This window comes from Rhinopithecus roxellana, chromosome 3 (assembly GCF_007565055.1).
Source record: "Rhinopithecus roxellana isolate Shanxi Qingling chromosome 3, ASM756505v1, whole genome shotgun sequence".
Classification (NCBI taxonomy): domain Eukaryota; kingdom Metazoa; phylum Chordata; class Mammalia; order Primates; family Cercopithecidae; genus Rhinopithecus; species Rhinopithecus roxellana.
The window spans coordinates 95,869,621-95,887,194 of record NC_044551.1 but is presented as its reverse complement, the minus strand read 5'-3'; the positions used below and the strand labels follow the sequence as shown (position 1 = coordinate 95,887,194).

Genomic DNA, 17,574 nt, shown 5'->3' with positions numbered 1-17,574 from the left:
ATCTGCCACAGAAATTGTTCCCATTAACACTAAATTATGACCATATTTATCTTCAGTGAGGCTCTTTGTCTTACAATCAATTTTGTGAATTATTTATATGGCTACTTCAACTTTTTTTTGGTTATTATTTACCTGAAATAAACATTTTTTCTGCTTTTTTACTTCCTACTATTTCTTTTTTTCTTTCATTTTCTGTTTTTTTTGAAACAGGGTCTTGCTCTGTCACCCAGGCTGGAGCACAGTGGTGTGATCTTGGCTCACAGCAGCCCCGATCTGCTGGGCTCAAATGATCATCCCACCTCAGCCTCCTGAGTAGTTGAGACTACAGGTGCACGCCACCATGCCCAGCTAGTTTTTGTATTTTTTCTAGAGTCAGGGTTTTGCCATGTTGCCCAGGCTGGTTTCAAACTTCTGGGGTCAAGGGATCTGCCCACCTTGGCCTCCCAGTGTTCTGGGATTAAAGGCATGAGCCACTGTACCTGGCCTACTATTTCTTAATTATTATATTTTAAACATGTCTCTTTAAAAGAGCAATGGTTGGATTATATAGATATAATACACACACACACACACACATGCAATCCACATACATAGAATCCATATATATATAAAATCCATATATCTATAATTTATATATAGTATCCTTATATATAATTCAACACATGCACATATATAATCCCCATATATATAAAATCCATGTATCTATAATACATATATCTATAATTTTTATATATCATACTCATATATAATCCATATCTCTCTATATAATTTATATATGTATATATAAAAAATAGCTGAGACCCTTTCCTTTAATTGCAAGTTTAAGCCATTTACATTGAGTGTTGTTTCTAGTATGGTTAGAATTACTTCTACAATCTATTTTGAATTTTCAATGAGGTGAGCTTTTTTTCTTTGACTTCTTTCTTTTTATATTTTGTTGATTACATTTTGTTATTATCTTTATTCCTCTTCTATTTGTATTTCTATTTATATTTTTAATGTTGTATTTATATTTTTAGTGGTTTTAGCATATATACCTGACTTTAAAAAGTTTAATTGTTTTATCAGCCTACCTCTCAATCATGCTATGGTTGTCTTGAATTTTAGTTTTACCTTTGCTGCTCAACTTTTCAAACTTGTTGTTACTAATAGCTAATTAAATTTAGCAACATGTTTACAGATTGCTTTGCTTATTCTTATATTTCATTAGTAATCTAATTGTATCTCTCCCTCTTTTTGGGTTCATTATTGTTCTTAAAGAAGTATATCCTTTAGTTTTAACAAGAGTCTGTTAGTGGTAAACTCTTCCAGTCTTTACACCCAAATGCCTATAAGGTTTCCCTCAATCTTGAACTTTATTCTCATTTTATATGTGATTTTAGTTTGGGTGTTATTTTCTTTCAGCCCTTAGAAGATCTTTTTTCATTGATTTTGTCAGCTGTTGTTCTCAACAAGGTATTTGTTATCAAATAGTTATTGCTTTATAGATAATTTGATTTCTCCCTTTTGTGATTTTAATATTTTTCTCTTTTAGTATTAATATTATTTTCTTTTAATATTGTTTTTCTCTTTACCTTTGGCATCTTTATGTGAGTTTTAGGTGTGATTAAAACATATTTCTCTTGTTCAGAATTTAATGTGCTTCCTCCATTTGAGAACTAAGTCTTTTTTTAATTGTGGAAGATACTCAGCCTTTATCTTTTTAAATACTTTAGGTTCGTCTTCCAAGATTTCCAATAGACATATGTTACACCTTCTTTTTCTAACTTCCATGTTTGTTAAAGTCTTTTTTTGTATTTTTCCATTTCTTTATTTCTCGGCTATACTTTGGGTATTTTATTTGAAAACAGTCTTGTAGTTCATCAGTTTTCTTTTCAGGTGTTTACAATTTGCATCTATTGTATTTTGAATTATAATTATGTTCCCCTTTATATGTCTAAATTTTGTTTTTAAAAATCTGAGTGCTCTTATTTTATTCTGTTCTGTTCTTTTTATGGTTTCTGTTTCTTCTTTACTTTTTAATCACTTTAAATATACTTATTTCATAGTCTCCTTTAGACTGCTCTGTCATTTGTAGTTCTTGGTTACTAATTCTGTTTGTGCATTCTGCTCCTTTTCTCTCAAAGAGCATTTTCTTATGGGGTTTTCAAAAACTTTGTGAGCTTCTTTAGAAGTTATGTATTTATTGATTTCTCCCTGTAGGAATCTTTTGGCCCCGGGCTTTGAAAGTGTTTCTGTAGAGTGGCTTTTCCTGAATTCTGCTGTGGTCCTAGTGGTTTTACCTTCCCAGACTAGCTTTTATGTTAATGTCTTGGGTTATATCCCTTTCATTTCATGTGTATTTTAAACCTGGACCCCTTATCTAGGTGTGGCACACATGTGGGATTTCAGTTCCTCTAGGGCAGGGGTCAGCAAACTATGTCCAAGAGCCAAACAGTGCCCTGCCCATTTGTTTGTGCACTGTCTATGGGTGCTTTGGCATTCCAGTGGTAGAAGTGAGTGGTTGTGATGAGAAAGTATGGGAACCCCATTGTAGGGTGATTTTTTTCCCAACTATCCAAGGGTTTGGGCAGATGTCAAGCCTCTTTGCAGCTTTCCCAACTTGTGAGTCAATTCCCTTTGCATGTACTGGGCAGCACTTCAAGGATCCCGGCTTTCTGCAGGATCTGTTGAGAGTGTTAGGACCCCACAGCCCTTCTCCCCATATTCTGATAAGGCCCCAATGCCACCCCTCAGGCTCTGTGTCTGGCCCAATACCCATGGAACCTGACGTGGTGCCAACTCCCATGGCTGCCCTGGCTTTCAAGTCTCTTTGTTTCTGGCTTCTGGGCATTTATTTTTCTTTTAAGCTCATTCAATTTTTTGGTTACATTTTGTTCCATATTATATGTGTTTGCAGAGAATGGAAAGCTCTTTTATCTTGTTGCTAAACAGTAAATTCCCAATTCTATTGTTCATCACCAGATTTTATTCTATTTTAGAACGAGTTGCAGAAGTTCATGGATGTTACATTTGAGAAGATTCAAAACACAAATCAAGCTCTAAGAATGTTGAAGAAATTTGAAAGGTAAAAGTTTCAAGAAATTGTCTATTTTCTAAAATTGGGATAGTTTAGCTTTTATTGTTGTTATTCCTATTATTATTTCATATTCTGATGGAAAGGAAAAACTCTCTTGACAATTTGGATTACAAGGTCATAGTTTTTAAGTTTTTCAGAGGATTAATCCTTTTAAGGATTCAGGATTTATTTTATTTCTGCAAATAGAGAATACTCTTAGCTTTGAAGTACCTTGTGACTGCCTATAAGAATATTTCCTAATATATAGATAATTTGAAAAAAGTCTTCCCAAGTTAGTAGTTTTGCCAACATTTTATGGATGAGTTTTATTTTTGTTCTTTTAATATTCCACATAAATATCTCATTCTTTTCCATTAGCATTTAAAAAAATAAATATTAATAAATGAGATTACTAGATATTTTTATTGTGTATTTTACTTATTTTATTCCATTCAAGCTTTTAACTTTTTTTAAAAAAAAATCAGGTTGAATATACCTAATCTTGGTATTGATGACAAATATCGACTTATCCTTGAGAACTATGGGGCTGACATTGATATGATTTCAAAGCTGTATACAAAGCAGAAATACGACCCTCCTCTGGCTCGAAACCAGCCTCCCATCGCTGGAAAGATTTTGTGGGCCCGCCAGCTCTTTCACAGGATTCAGCAGCCCATGCAGCTTTTCCAGCAGCATCCAACTGTGCTAAGCACAGCAGAAGCCAAACCTGTAATTCGCAGTTACAACAGGATGGCCAAGGTCCTCCTGGAGTTTGAGGTCCTCTTCCACAGGGCGTGGCTTCGGCAAGTGAGTCCCTAAATTTATACTCTTCCCGTTGTTGGAACCATGGGAACTCCTTCTCTAGCATTTGACAGTGTTGTTTCTGTAGAAAGCTGGATTTGTAGGTATTTTGTAAGGCAGATGGGTTGAATCTAAGCATTCAGAGTGTAATATGTCCACAAAGAAAAATAATTATTAGGTTTGAAAAAAAATCACAAGCCAGGTAACAGAACCCCATTTTTATTTAATTGACAAACTGCAAAGTGAGAAGATCTTGTCTATTGGTTGCTATGCCCAATCTATTAGGATATCTTCCTTTTTAAAATTCATTCAGATCCTAAATGTGTCAGTAAACACCAGTACATCTGTTAAACAAAGTCTCACATTTTCTTTGGTTGTACAACTGGTTAATCATAGCATATCCTACCAATACCTGTATTTCTTTGTAGGTTGTCAGGATACGATGGCTCCATAGCTGTGTTCATTGTTTTTCTAGATAAGTAAAAACTGAGTTTAGGAGATTTTAGGAAACTTTTATTAGGAAGAATAATAGAGTAGGCATGAAGGTATCAAGTAGCTAAATGGCTTTTGAGACGTCGCTACTGTTGCAGTGTCCACTTATTTATCAGTGTGAGAGTCATTGAAAGGTTTTATTGAATTGACTGCCCAACATCACCACCAAGAACTTGAAGGCTATTTTATGAGACTGGATTTAGGAGAAGAGTGAGTGATCTTACCGCCCTTAATTTAGGAAACTCAAATCCATGGAACAACACTTAATGATCCTTGGCCGGGCGCGGTGGCTCAAGCCTGTAATCCCAGCACTTTGGGAGGCCGAGACGGGCGGATCACGAGGTCAGGAGATCGAGACCATCCTGGCTAACCCGGTGCAACCCCCTCTCTACTAAAAAATACAAAAAATTAGCTGGGCGAGATGGCGGGCGCCTGTAGTCCCAGCTACTCGGGAGGCTGAGGCAGGAGAATGGCGTGAACCCGGGAGGCGGAGCTTGCAGTGAGCCGAGATCGCGCCACTGCACTCCAGCCTGGGCGACAGAGCCAGATTCCGTCTCAAAAAAAACTTAATGATCCTTATTCCCAGATATGGCTGAGCCAGATACTCTGTATGAACTGAACTTTCTAATAGTAGTGATGTTGGTTTCTTCCCACAGATTGAAGAAATTCATGTAGGTCTTGAGGCTTCATTGTTGGTGAAGGCCCCAGGCACAGGGGAATTGTTTGTAAACTTTGACCCTCAGATATTAATCTTATTTAGAGAAACAGAGTGCATGGCCCAGATGGGTCTGGAAGTCTCTCCATTGGCAGCTTCCCTCTTCCAGAAACGAGATAGATACAAAAGGAACTTCAGTAACATGAAGGTATACTACTTTTATTTTTTTCCCCCTTTCTTGGCTAGCTCTGGAATGTATTATAAAAAAATATGGCAATGTGTCATATTCAAGGAGCAGAAAGTGGCCAGGATGAATGGAGTGACTGAGGGGACAGTGCCATGGGGTGCGGCTGCAGAGTTGGCTGGGGCCAGGCCGTTTCAGGTCTTGCAGGCCAAGTTGAGAAGCTTGGGTTTTATTTTGAGTGTACCAGGAAACCATTGGAGGATTTTGAGCCACTGAAAAAGGCACAATCTGTTTTTATAATAAAAGTTATTCTTACTGCTGGGTGGAAAATGGATGTTAAGGGGAACAAAGGTATCAGTGGGAAGCCAGTTTGTGAAGTGTTACACTGGCCCTGGATGAAGATGAGAGCTTGAACTAGGATGACAGCAGAGTTGTTTGGAGAATTTAGAGTTATGTCAACAGTCGGGTTAGGAAAGAACTTGGGGATAATTCCTCTGCTTTTGGTGTGAGCAATTCAATGAATTAAAGTAGGAGTGCCATAGAGTGCTGTGTAGGTTGTGTTCTTTATAACTTGCACAATACCATGCAGGGGCCCCGACTGTAAGTTCAATTTATGGAGATGGCAAGAACCAGAACTAGTGTATTTGGGGCAGCAGGAGGGAATCACTAGTTCCCAATTGAGTACAAGATAGTTTCTAGACAGCCAAGTGGCAATGTTGTCCATGCAGTTGGATATGTAAGTCTAGAGTTCAGTGGAGAAGCCAAAGTTGGAGGCATACTTCTGAGAGTTATCAGAATATCATTTTTATTTAGTGTCATTGTCCTAGATGAGATCTCTTAGGGGAGAGAATACAGACAGAGAAGAATGGAGGGCCACTGGACCAAGCATTGGGTTGTTCCAATATTAACAGATCTGAAAGAAGAAGACAGATATGCACATAAAACAGAGGATTGACCTTTGAGCTGAGAATAAACCAAGTGTCAAGGAAACCAAGGATGGCAGGGCGCAGTGGCTCATGCCTGTAATCCCAGCATTTTGAGAGGCTGAGACCGGCAGATCACCTGAGGTCAGATGTTCGAGACCAGCCTGGCCAACATGGTGAAACTCCGTCTCTATTAAAAATACAAAAATTAGCCAAGCATGGAGGCATGTGCCTGTAATTTCAGCTACTTGGGAGGCTGAGGCAGGAGAATCTCTTGAATCAGGAGGCGGAGGTTGCAGTGAGCTGAGATTGCGTCACTGCACTCCAGCCTGGATGACAGAGCGAGATCTGTCTCAAAAAACAAACAAACAAAAAACAAACAAAGGAAGCCAAGGGTATGAAAAGGCTACAGAGAGAAGGACTGGTCACCAGTGACAAATGCTGCTACCCAGGGGATGAAAAAGGTGAGATCAGAGATGCAGCCATGGAATCTGACAACATGGAAACCGTTGTTAAAATTTCATAGTGGTTAACATCACATGACAATACTAAGTCCATGCACTTGCATTGTATTTTATATTTAAAACCATCTTCGTGCTCATTATCTCATTTGATCTTTTCTACCACCATGTTAGGTAAGTAGGACAGAATACTATTATTTTATTTCATGGATGAAAAAACTGTGGCTGAGAGAAGTTAAAAGATTTAGCAAAGGTCTGATAGCTAGAAAGTGGCAGAAGTAAGACCAGAACCCAGAAGGGCTCTTCTAGTGTCTGTTTCTTTCCTGTGAACAGGCACATCTATACGTGGCCTTCCAGTATGGAGGCCTCTGGCTAGTAGAATTTCTTATATGGCAGCTCAGGGTTTCAAGAACAAGTACTACAGTGAACAATAAAGAAGCCACATGGTCTTTATAATAGCCTCAGGTGTCTCATAGCATCATCTCTGTTGTACTCTGTTGGACTGTAAACCTACCCAGATTCAAAGAAAGGGGATATGGTCCCCACCCCATGAAGGGAGGAGGATCAAAGAATGTTTTAAATGACAATTCAAGGGAGTAAATTATCATCTGGTTAACATCTTGGAGGTTGAGAGTTAAAAGTTCCTGCTCAACATGAGTAGCTGGTCCAAGCAGATCTATTGGCAGGTTTAGGGGACCATCTGAAGTGTTGCAGTTATTGTGCTGAATGTTTGCTAGAGCTTTCAGGTTTCTGCGGATATGCCAAAGTAACTGAGAATCTGTTTCTTCATCTATTCCTTGGAAGACAGTTTAACTAGAAAGAAAAGACCAAGTACAGGCTAATAGTTACAAATATAGGTTCTGAAGCCAATTTAGTCTGGATTCAAATCATTATCTTTAGGTAAATGACTTCACCTTCTGAGCCTGGGTTTCTCTTTTGTCAAAGCAGTTGAGTAATACCTTCTGGGATTAAAGGTGGGAAGTAGAATGCCTGCTAGAAGCAGATGCTGAGAACTGCTTCCAGATAGAATAACTGGTGGACATTGAAAAAAGACAAGCAGTGGATACAAGTTTCAGGAAATGTGTAAGTAGCTGCTAATAGAACCAGAAAATTTAGACTTTTCTAAAGCGGCTTTTATGGAGATTGAAAGAATCTTATAGAAATTGTGGAAAAACATTATATGAGGAAAGGATTATGAGGTCCACTTGGGAAATACTGAGTTTAACAAAATTTTCAAAGCCTTGCAAGGCTTCTTACTTCCTTAAGCAGGTTTCTAAGAATCATTAATATTAGCTGTGATCACTCAAGAGGGGAGATATTGTATGCAGCATTTTAAAAATTTATCTATCAAAGGGCCATTTTTCTTACAGAATCTCTTTGGTCTAGTACTCCAGGCAGAACAGTTTGGTAAACATTAATCTATTATCAAGGTAATACCAACATGCACATAGATGGTCTTAATACCAACTGTATTTATGAGGCACATTAATGTTAGTTTCTTACAATTAATGTTTATTAATATTGACATGGTCACATATGAACAAAATATTGACACAGTTTGACATTCTGTAAATAATACTGACAGTTCAACATTATGTACATTTCAATAAAGATGAGAATCTCCATTTCAGATGAAAAGTCCTTCCGATAACAACTAATTAGTTTGATAGATATTGATTTATTATCTCCTATGTGCCAGGCACTGGTTCAGGCTCACTGGACAAAGCAGACAAAATTCTTGTCCTTGTAGAACTTATAGTCTAGCTGGGTAAGACAGAAAACGAACACTGTAAGTAGGCAAATTAATATAGTTTATTGTAATAAAGTGATAGTTATTGTGGACAAAAAAGGGGGATAAAATGTGTGAGTGGGTTTGGTGGTGGTTTATAATCTTAAACAGGTAGTCAGGACAGGTATAACTGAGAAAGTATAATTTGAGTAATTATTTGAAGGAGGTGCAAAGGCCCTGAGGCTCAGGATCAGAAAGGAAGACAGTCAGGCAAGTGCAGGTAAGAGAGGGAAAGAGTGTTTGGAGATGAGATCAGAGAAGTAATGGGACAAAATCGGGTAGATCTTTCTAGACCAAGCACCTATCCAAGTCCTTTGTATAAAAGTTTGTGGCCCTGAATTAAATGGGAGGCTGTGTAACCGTGTGAGTAGAGGAGTAACATGATCTGAATTCTCATTTTGAAAGGATAATTTTTGCTGCTAAACTGTACCTAGACTTATTGGGAGGGTGAGTGGAAGCAGAATCTGACTTGCTTTCCACATTTGCAGTTACTGCCATCATTGGCTCCTACCTAAATTATTGGGATGATCTACCATTGTCTCCCTGCTTCCACTCACCCTCCCAATAAGTCTAGATATAGTTTAGACAGCAAACAAGGTATCCTAATGAGTTACCTGTGTGCATAAGAGTGAAAGAGGAATCAAGGATGACTCTGGCTTTTGACCTGTGGACTGGAAGGATAAAATCACCATCAGCTGAGTTGGAGGATGCGCTGGGAAGAGGTTTTGGGAAAAGAACAAACTTTCAGTTTGGGACTTATTAAGTTTGAAATATCTGTTACATATTGATGTGGAAACTTTGGGAGGCTGCTGCCACTTGTGAATCTAGACTTTCAGGAGTGAGATCTGGGCTGGAGATGTAAATGTGTTTGTTTCTGGCATCTGGATGAAATTCAAAGCCGTGACACTAGTTGAAATCAACACTGGTTCCCCGTGTGCTTTGGGTCTTGGCAACAAGATTTGGCCTATAATCCTAGCAAAGGGCTGAGGTGGACCTCTGGTGACCCAGATGTTTTGGGTGATGAGTGTGGTCTGCAAGAGGTTCCCAGAGGAGCAACTGCATGTTGTACCCGTGTGCAAAGAGGAACAAACAAGGCTGGTGATGAGCAGGGGAAGGTGCCATTCCCGTGTCTCTGCATGGTTTAGAAAAATTATTGGTCTTAGATATTCTTCCTTTTTAGGCTGTGTAGGAGGTAAGGCACTCTTAGTTTTAAATTCTTGTTCATCTCCAGTTGTATTTTTTTGGGTTAGGAATTTGTAATTATGGAGAGAGTCCTTGTCTTCTTTTCTTTTTATTGTTTTGGCTACTCTACCTGCCAGGCTATTAGAGCCCTACAGTTTGACCCTAAATAAAAATAGTCATTTTGTATAAAACATGAGATATTAACAGACATTAGAAGTGAGATATTCATTGATTACTTAACCCCAATTTCATTGCAGATGATGCTAGCCGAATATCAGAGAGTGAAGTCAAAGATCCCTTCTGCCATTGAGCAACTGATTGTCCCTCACTTGGCCAAAGTGGATGAAGCTCTCCAACCCGGCTTGGCTGCACTGACCTGGACATCACTGAATATAGAGACATATTTAGAAAACACTTTTGCAAAGATCAGTGAGTCTGCTTTAATAATTACTATCTCTGAATTCTAAAGGCTGAGTTCCTAACATCTGTTGTATAATTTCTTATAAATATGGAGATACAAATAATGAAATGGGGAGTGTTATTCTTAAGCTGTTTCATAAGGAATTGTTCCAAAGCATGTGAATTCAGTAATTTCCTGGAAACTATAAATATTCACTATTTAATTTTATCCCCAGAGATTAACCACATATTTTCATTTATTTGTATTTTTGGACATTAGGATTTAAAGTATCTTTAGAGTTATTCAGCTTTTTATATAAATAGGTTAGTATATTTTGAGAGCTTGATTTGAAAGATGTAGAGATTTGGATAGGGTACAGTGCTGAACAACAGGATAAATGGGAAATATTTAAAATAACACAATTTTCATTAAAAAGAGATATAATAGTCTAAAATATAGGTAAGGTAGCATATTCCACAAAACGCGATTTTCTGGAATGTGTACAGGTATGTTGCAAAGAAGGGCTCAAATATGTCTGAAAAATCCAGGAGGAGCAGTTGGACAGGTTTCTTTGCTGGATGACTTTTCAGAGCCTTTAACATGCCCATTAGGCATATCCATTAGGTCTCCAAAAGTGGCCTTTTGTGTGTGGTATTTCCCAGAATTCCTTGGCTGTCTTCCAGGAGGACACATTAACACCTTACAGATCTTCTGTGGCAGACAGTGTAGCACAGTTTGGAACATGGTAAAATTTTTTTTTTCTCAGAAAGACTTAGACATTGCTATTCTCCTTTCCTAGCCAGTGTCTTACACCCTCTCCTCTTCATGGCCCAATCCTCCCCGATCTTATAGCTCAGAGTAAGTCTTGCCCCCAGAAGCCTACTCTCCTTACTCTGCCTCCTGTGACCACTTCCTTCTGTGACCTCCTGTTGGATTCACATTTGGGACCACAGACTTGATATTTTGGTTGTCTTCTAATGGTTTAGTACAGTTTCATCTTTCTCCTTAAACAGACTGCAAAGGGCCTGAACATCAGGCTGTTTAATTTTTTAACTTTTTATTATAAATTGATAATTGATAATGGTATAGATTTGTGGATTCTGTGAAGAGGGAGTTGTGTGGGGAAAAATTGATGGGGTACAAAATGGTGTTATGATTTATGAATGCAATGTGAAATAATTAAATCCAGGCTGTTTCATTTTCATACTTGTTTTGTGTTATTCTCAGTTGGGTGTGTAGTAGACACCCATATACTTACAGATTCATAATTGCAATAATTTTATATAGTTAGTCTCTCTTCATTTTTTTATCATTGTAACCCCAATCCTACCCCTCAAGCCCATTACCTTATTTCTGGATACCTCTTCCTGGGCTTCCCTTTTAGATAGCTCTCATGATGCCTCCTTTTATCCTCTCTCTCTCTCCCCACACTCTGCCCCTCAGGTCTCTTTCTTGTTCTGGTATTTATGGCTGTTAACATAGTACCTAGTCTATTTATAATCTAAATTGTCAAGAGCTTGTCTTTTCAGGAGGTTTTCACTGTACTTTCCTTAGGTTCCAGAAGGTCCAGCTATTTAAATAGCCAGGTGCTTTATGTTTAGGAATATTTGAGAAGTACTGGGTTGGAGGGGAGTAGAGTGAGAAATTATGGTTGGCCCATACCTCACCTTTGTTGTGCTTTATAGATTGGGAGCTGGACTCAAAAACAAATGATAATGGAGTTTTTGAATATGAATGAATATCAAGCTAGAGATGCTAAATGGCTTTTAATATTACAGAGGTGTAAGAAATAACAATGAGTTTAGAACCCAATTTCCTTGCTCTAAATTAATATTTCTTCCAAAATAAATATTTCTCCCCAGGAAATAAAACAAGAGGAAATTGGCTAAAATTTCCTAAGGAGGAACTTATGAAATGTATAACAACTTCATAATGAGTTATCATAATCAAATTAGAGCAGATGACCAAGGTAGAATTTAGTAACATCCTTCCTTTAGAACGTTAGTATTAGATTATCAACAATTTGAATGTTTTATTAGAAAGTTAGCTGGAGACAAGCTAACTAGTTAGTTTCTAGAGAAACTTCTTGTTCTTGTTTTCTATTATGTTTTTCTTTTGTAATTTAAGGAACTAAAATAGAACAAAGATTAAGTTTCTTTGTGAGAAAACTATGTAAAATCTCAAGAGCAGTTGGATTTTTATTGGATTGGTGAGCCAGTCCTACTTACAGGTTGTCATTTGCATCATACATTTAAGAGAGTATAGATAATCTGGGACACTCTCCACATAACATAATCCTTAACTTGATCACATCTGCAAAATCCCTTTTGCCATAAAAGGTAACATTCGTAGGAGATTAGGATGTGGACATCCTTGGGGACTATTTTTTTTTCAGCTTAACACAGATGTCCTTAAAGATGAAGCAGTCTGTTAGAAAGAGTAGAGAATTGTATTACTCACACATACTTAAATGAAAGTGTTGGCTCTCTTTTGGTATTGAATCCATTTACCAGGCAGAACTATTTGGTATCTTGAGTAGCCTCTTTAATAATTAGCTTAGAAACAATAGAAAACTTTAAGGATTTTATTCTTTAGGAAATAAAGTTATTTATTTAAGGAAGTGTGTACATCTCTGATACATCATTGGTATGTAACACTGACTTTCCTTTATTTAATTTCAACTTTATTTTCCAGGAGAAAGGAGTATTAGAAAAAGAGAAATCTTACTGTATGGCATTGCTGAAGAATGCATTGCCCTTAGATGGATATCCATTAGTGACCCTTCCTACTTTGGATGTGCAGTTGTTAGTTTGCTTCAGAGTCGGCCTTTGCATCAATTGAACTTAGCATTCAATATTACTTCAGCATAACTAAAAAAGTGGTTCCCTATGATATTTACACTGAAAGAAAAATTAGGGAACTTTCCCTTTAGTAAAATTTGTTGAACACTTCTTGTGGAATAGGCACTGGGTTAAATGTTGAAGATGTAAGGATAAACAAAAATGAATTCTAAAGAAGATAAGACACATGGGTAGACAATCTGCAGAGATTTAAGGCTGTTCCATCCGTGGTTTTACAGAAGGAGGGACCACTCCAGTGCACACGGATTCACCCAGGGCCTCTGCGGGGAAATGCACTTGAGCCAGATCTTCAAGTATGAGTGAGAGTTAGGCAGGGCAGGGGCTGAGAAACTGGTTACAGAGAAGGAATGATGGCCCCAGGAAACAAGACAAAAGGAAATTGGCTAAAATTCCCTAAGGAGGCATTTATAAAATGTATTAAAACTTCATAATAAGAATTATCATAAATTAGAATGGGCTACCAAGATAGACTTTCTATTCTCCCTACAGAATATTAGTATTAGAGAGTCAACAATTTGGATATTTTGTTAGCAACAACCAAGTGTGAAACAGTGGGGATCGGGGGGACACATGTAACTGTGAATCTTTAAAGCTGATTTTACTACTGTCATTTAATCAAGTGTTGATTTTTTTAAAAAACAAAATGTTTTACTTAATCTCTTTTATTTACTTTTATTTTTTCCCGAAGAGGACCTGGAGTTGCTGCTTGACAGGGTCAATGATTTGATTGAGTTCCGCATTGATGCCATTCTAGAAGAAATGAGCAGCACGCCTCTTTGTCAGCTTCCCCAGGAGGAGCCGCTTACCTGTGAAGAGTTTCTCCAAATGACAAAGGTCATTAAAGGCTTGATTTTTTTGTTTAAAGTTTTTTGGTGATTCATTTTCCTATAAAGGTCACTTTTTTGAAGTTTAAATTAGATTTTTTTTCTCTACTTGCAATGCTCTGTGATAGATGTGGTTCAAACATGAAATCTTCTGACAATAATTAGCCAATGAAGAGAAATGTATGTAAGTAAACAGTCACTTAGCTATGAGGAGCACATCATTTCAGATCAGTAGGAAAGAAATTGCCATAGAACACACTTGGAATTTTTCCTTTCTTTTTTTTTTTTTTTTTTTTTTTTTTGAGACGGAGTCTCGCTCTGTCGCCCAGGCTGGAGTGCAGTGGCATGATCTTGGCTCACTGCAAGCTCCGCCTCCCAGGTTCACGCCATTCTCCTGCCTCAGCCTCCCGAGTAGCTGGGACTACAGGCGCTGCCACCACGCCTGGCTAATTTTTTGTATTTTTAGTAGAGACGGGGTTTCACCGTGTTGGCCAGGATGGTCTCGATCTCCTGACCTCGTGATCTGCCCGCCTCGGCCTCCCAAAGTGCTGGGATTACAGGCGTGAGCCACTGCACCCGGCCTAGTTTTTCCATTTTTTAATGAAGGATAGAGCTGTCTTGCGGAAGTGCTTCTCATCAGCTAGGGTTAATTAACAAAAGAATTGTTTTGAACAGCTTCTAGACAAAATTTCTTCTTTAAACATTTTTGGTGAGGGGGGTTTCCCAAACTGGTGTTCTATAGCACACAATTCTGGAACCATTGCTGGGAATCCTGAGAGAGGCAGGGAGTGAGTGCAAACTGCTTAGGGTGAAGGCTGTGCTTACAGATCCACTACACATTAACAGATTAAGATAAAGGCCCTCAGAAGATCTCCATTTAACTTTTTTTTTGAGAGACGGAGTCTTGTTCTGTTGCCCAGGCTGCAGTGCAGTGACATGAACTCAGGTCACTGCAGCCTCTGACTCCCTAGTTCAAGCAATTCTCCTGCCTCAGCTTCCAGAGTAGCTGGGACTACAGGTACATGCTTCCATGTCTGCCTAATTTTTTGTATATTAGCAGAGATGGGGTTTCACTGTATTTCCCAGGCTGGTCTCGAACTCCTGAGCTCAGGCAACCTGCCCGCCTTGGCCTCCAAAAGTTCTTGGATTATAGGCGTGAGCCACTGTGCCTGGCCCTTCATTTAACTTTTCGTAGCTCATTATTTCTCCAACACATTTGCAAATGGGACACTTTCTTCCCTGTGCCAGGAGCAAGCTCCTGGGAGCAGCGCTCCACGAAGTGCCCCTTCAGGCATGTCATGTTAGTGTCATTTACAATATTCCCAGTGGGCATCCTGAGGATAAGGACTCCTCGATCATGATTCTAATACGGTGTGTCGGGGTCTCCAAGACCACCCCCACTAGGAGGACTCACGGAACTCAGCACGTAGTTGCACTGCCCTGACATAGTTAAGAGACGCAGCTGGATCATAAGGAACAAAGACAGGTGGTGTCTGGGGAGTCCCTGTCCAGGCTTCCTCATGCTTTCTCCCTCCTGTGAGGCTTGCCTGGAGCTCACTGTCCCCTCTGTGCAATGTTTCTGCCCAAGGAAACCTATTAGAGACTCAGGGCCCAAGGTTCTTACTGGGTCTGGTCACACACTGTGCTTAGCATGGACCAGAATTCCAGACTCCCAGAAGGAATCCGGTGTTCAGCATAAGCTACATTGTGTGCACAAGCAGTTTAGGCACAGCGAACTATCTTTATCAGCAGGGCAACAGGGGGAACGCTCCCAAAATCCAAGCTTACAGACAGCGGCCAAGGTACCACCTCCCAAGCAGGACTTTCTAAGGAGAACAGTTTCAGGCCTGCTGTATTCACCCCTTTCTGCATGTATGGCAGGTTATATTAAGTCATTTTATACTCAAAACTTACTGTCTACATGTTAGAAATTTCTAGTCCCTCCTCCTCACATTCACTAACTGTGGGTACACCTAACCCTCCCCTTGTTCTCCCGGATCATTTAAGAAACGATCTCTTCCTCTGAGAAATCACTTGCCTCCATGGTTTTACTCTTACCCCTTTTCTGATGATTGTTTTATAAAAATACACTTGTTTTCAATTTAAAAGAAAGTCTTAGAATACTTTAAAAATGGAAAGAAACTAGTATTTTAATCAATTATGCCATCATTATTATAATATTAATGCATTTTAAGCTTTTTAATAAAGTTGTGGTCTCTACTCCATATATATCAGGTTTTGAGTAGTACTTTTTTCTCCCAGTTAACATTTCCTCACAAAATATTCTTCATGTTGCTACATGGCTTTCATAGGCAGCCTTTTAATGGTGCCTTCAGAATATTCTACTGTGTTGATATACTGTAATTTACTTACCAGTTTCTTATTGCTGAACCTTTAGATGGCTTCCAAAGTTTTGCTAATTTGTGAAGAGCTGCAGTGAATATATGCATGTATCATGTATTTTCTTCTTTAATATTATTCCCTCCTCCAAAATAAAATTATTGTGTCAGAGAGTATGGCCTTATTGGATGGCTCTTGATATTGGTAGCCAAATTGCTTTTCTAAAGGATGTTATCAACTTACAATGCCACCAGCAATGCAGTAGTACCAGTTTCACTTCCAACAAACACTGTTTCATTATAGTTTACTACTTTTAGTTTAAGTAGCAAAATTGTGGAACCCAATTTGAATTTGCATTTTTGATTACCAATATAGGTATTAGTAAATCATTTCTCTTGAATGTGTTTATTTTTCATAATTCAATTATGGAGAAAAATGAAAAGGATGATGGAGAAAAATGACAAAGATGATGGAGAAAAGGAGTTACCTGACAGAAAGTTGTGATTTTATGTCCATGGTCAATGATGACTTCTATGGTTAGATTTGAAGGGAGGGAGTGAGAATGCAAGCCTTGTGAACATTTTAGGGGAAGAACATGCCAGGCAGAGAGAACAGCATGTGCAAAGGCTCCGAGGTGGAAGCATGTTGCAGCTGGAGAAAGGTGTTGAGTTGAAGTACACTGGGTGTTCATATGCTCAGGTGGAAAATCAATAGAGAGGAAGAAAGGGGTAGGCTTGGTTTCTGAGGAAGCCAGAGAAGCTGTGATTCAGAACTCAGGTTGTGGAGTTAGCCTTGAATAAAAGGAGAATGACTGCATTCACTGAAACAAGAGGAAAAGGAGCTCCTGATGGAGGCCGATTTGTCTTCTGCATGAGGGCAGTGGGAGTTGTTTGAGTCCCCGTGTCATGACCTCCATTTGCTTTGTGCTGTAGAAATCAGGGTCATTCTTTGAGTATGATAAGGAACGATGGTGTAACAAATTGAGGACACATAGATTTGAAGACACAGCTGTTATGGAGCTTGTTAGAGGGAAGTGGCTATAGTCATGTAGAATGATTCCCGAGTGGCATTAGGGGCCAGTTTGAGTTTGGGAACCATGAATTCCCAGTGCCAAGCATCTGCATCACCATGACCTATGCGTGCCAGTGGAGAGGGTAAGTCACTTGGTTCATTTGGGCTGGGCTTCTCCTGGGTGGGGCAGTGGAAGGTTCAGAGAGTGATGGATTAAAGGATATTAGCACAATAATGGTTGAAGTGTGAAATCATGTTAGGAGAGGGCATGAAGCAGGGAGTAAGGGTGAAGAGACCTGGAGAAGACGTGGCATCTAGTGGGTTCCTGGTTTGCCAAAGCTGAAGCATCATGGGAATGAGGAAATGGTGGACCTCCACGCTGATTATTCAAGGAGGACACCATTCAGGATTCAAAGATAGGCCCTTTTGGTGGGTTTCAGCTTTTGGGTGTCATCATGGAGGTTAGTTGTTGAAATGAATCAGGATAAGTGGAGGCAGTATCTTTCAGTTATTTTATTTGTCCTAGGGGATATTTTAATGAGTCTATTTATTCTTTTTCCTCATTGCATTTATATTCTGCTTTGTTAATTTCT

General features: G+C 38.8%; 1 protein-coding gene across 1 annotated transcript in view; it reads left to right on the top strand.

The window, feature by feature from the left end:
* Positions 1 to 17,574, top strand: part of DNAH5 (dynein axonemal heavy chain 5) — a 253,279-nt gene that overhangs the window by 39,979 nt on the left and 195,726 nt on the right. Inside the window, exons 13-17 of the mRNA XM_030927396.1 lie at positions 2,982 to 3,067; positions 3,544 to 3,865; positions 5,008 to 5,214; positions 9,803 to 9,974; positions 13,495 to 13,640. Coding sequence (XP_030783256.1) covers positions 2,982 to 3,067; positions 3,544 to 3,865; positions 5,008 to 5,214; positions 9,803 to 9,974; positions 13,495 to 13,640 — 933 coding nt within the window. The remainder of the gene's footprint in view (positions 1 to 2,981; positions 3,068 to 3,543; positions 3,866 to 5,007; positions 5,215 to 9,802; positions 9,975 to 13,494; positions 13,641 to 17,574) is intronic.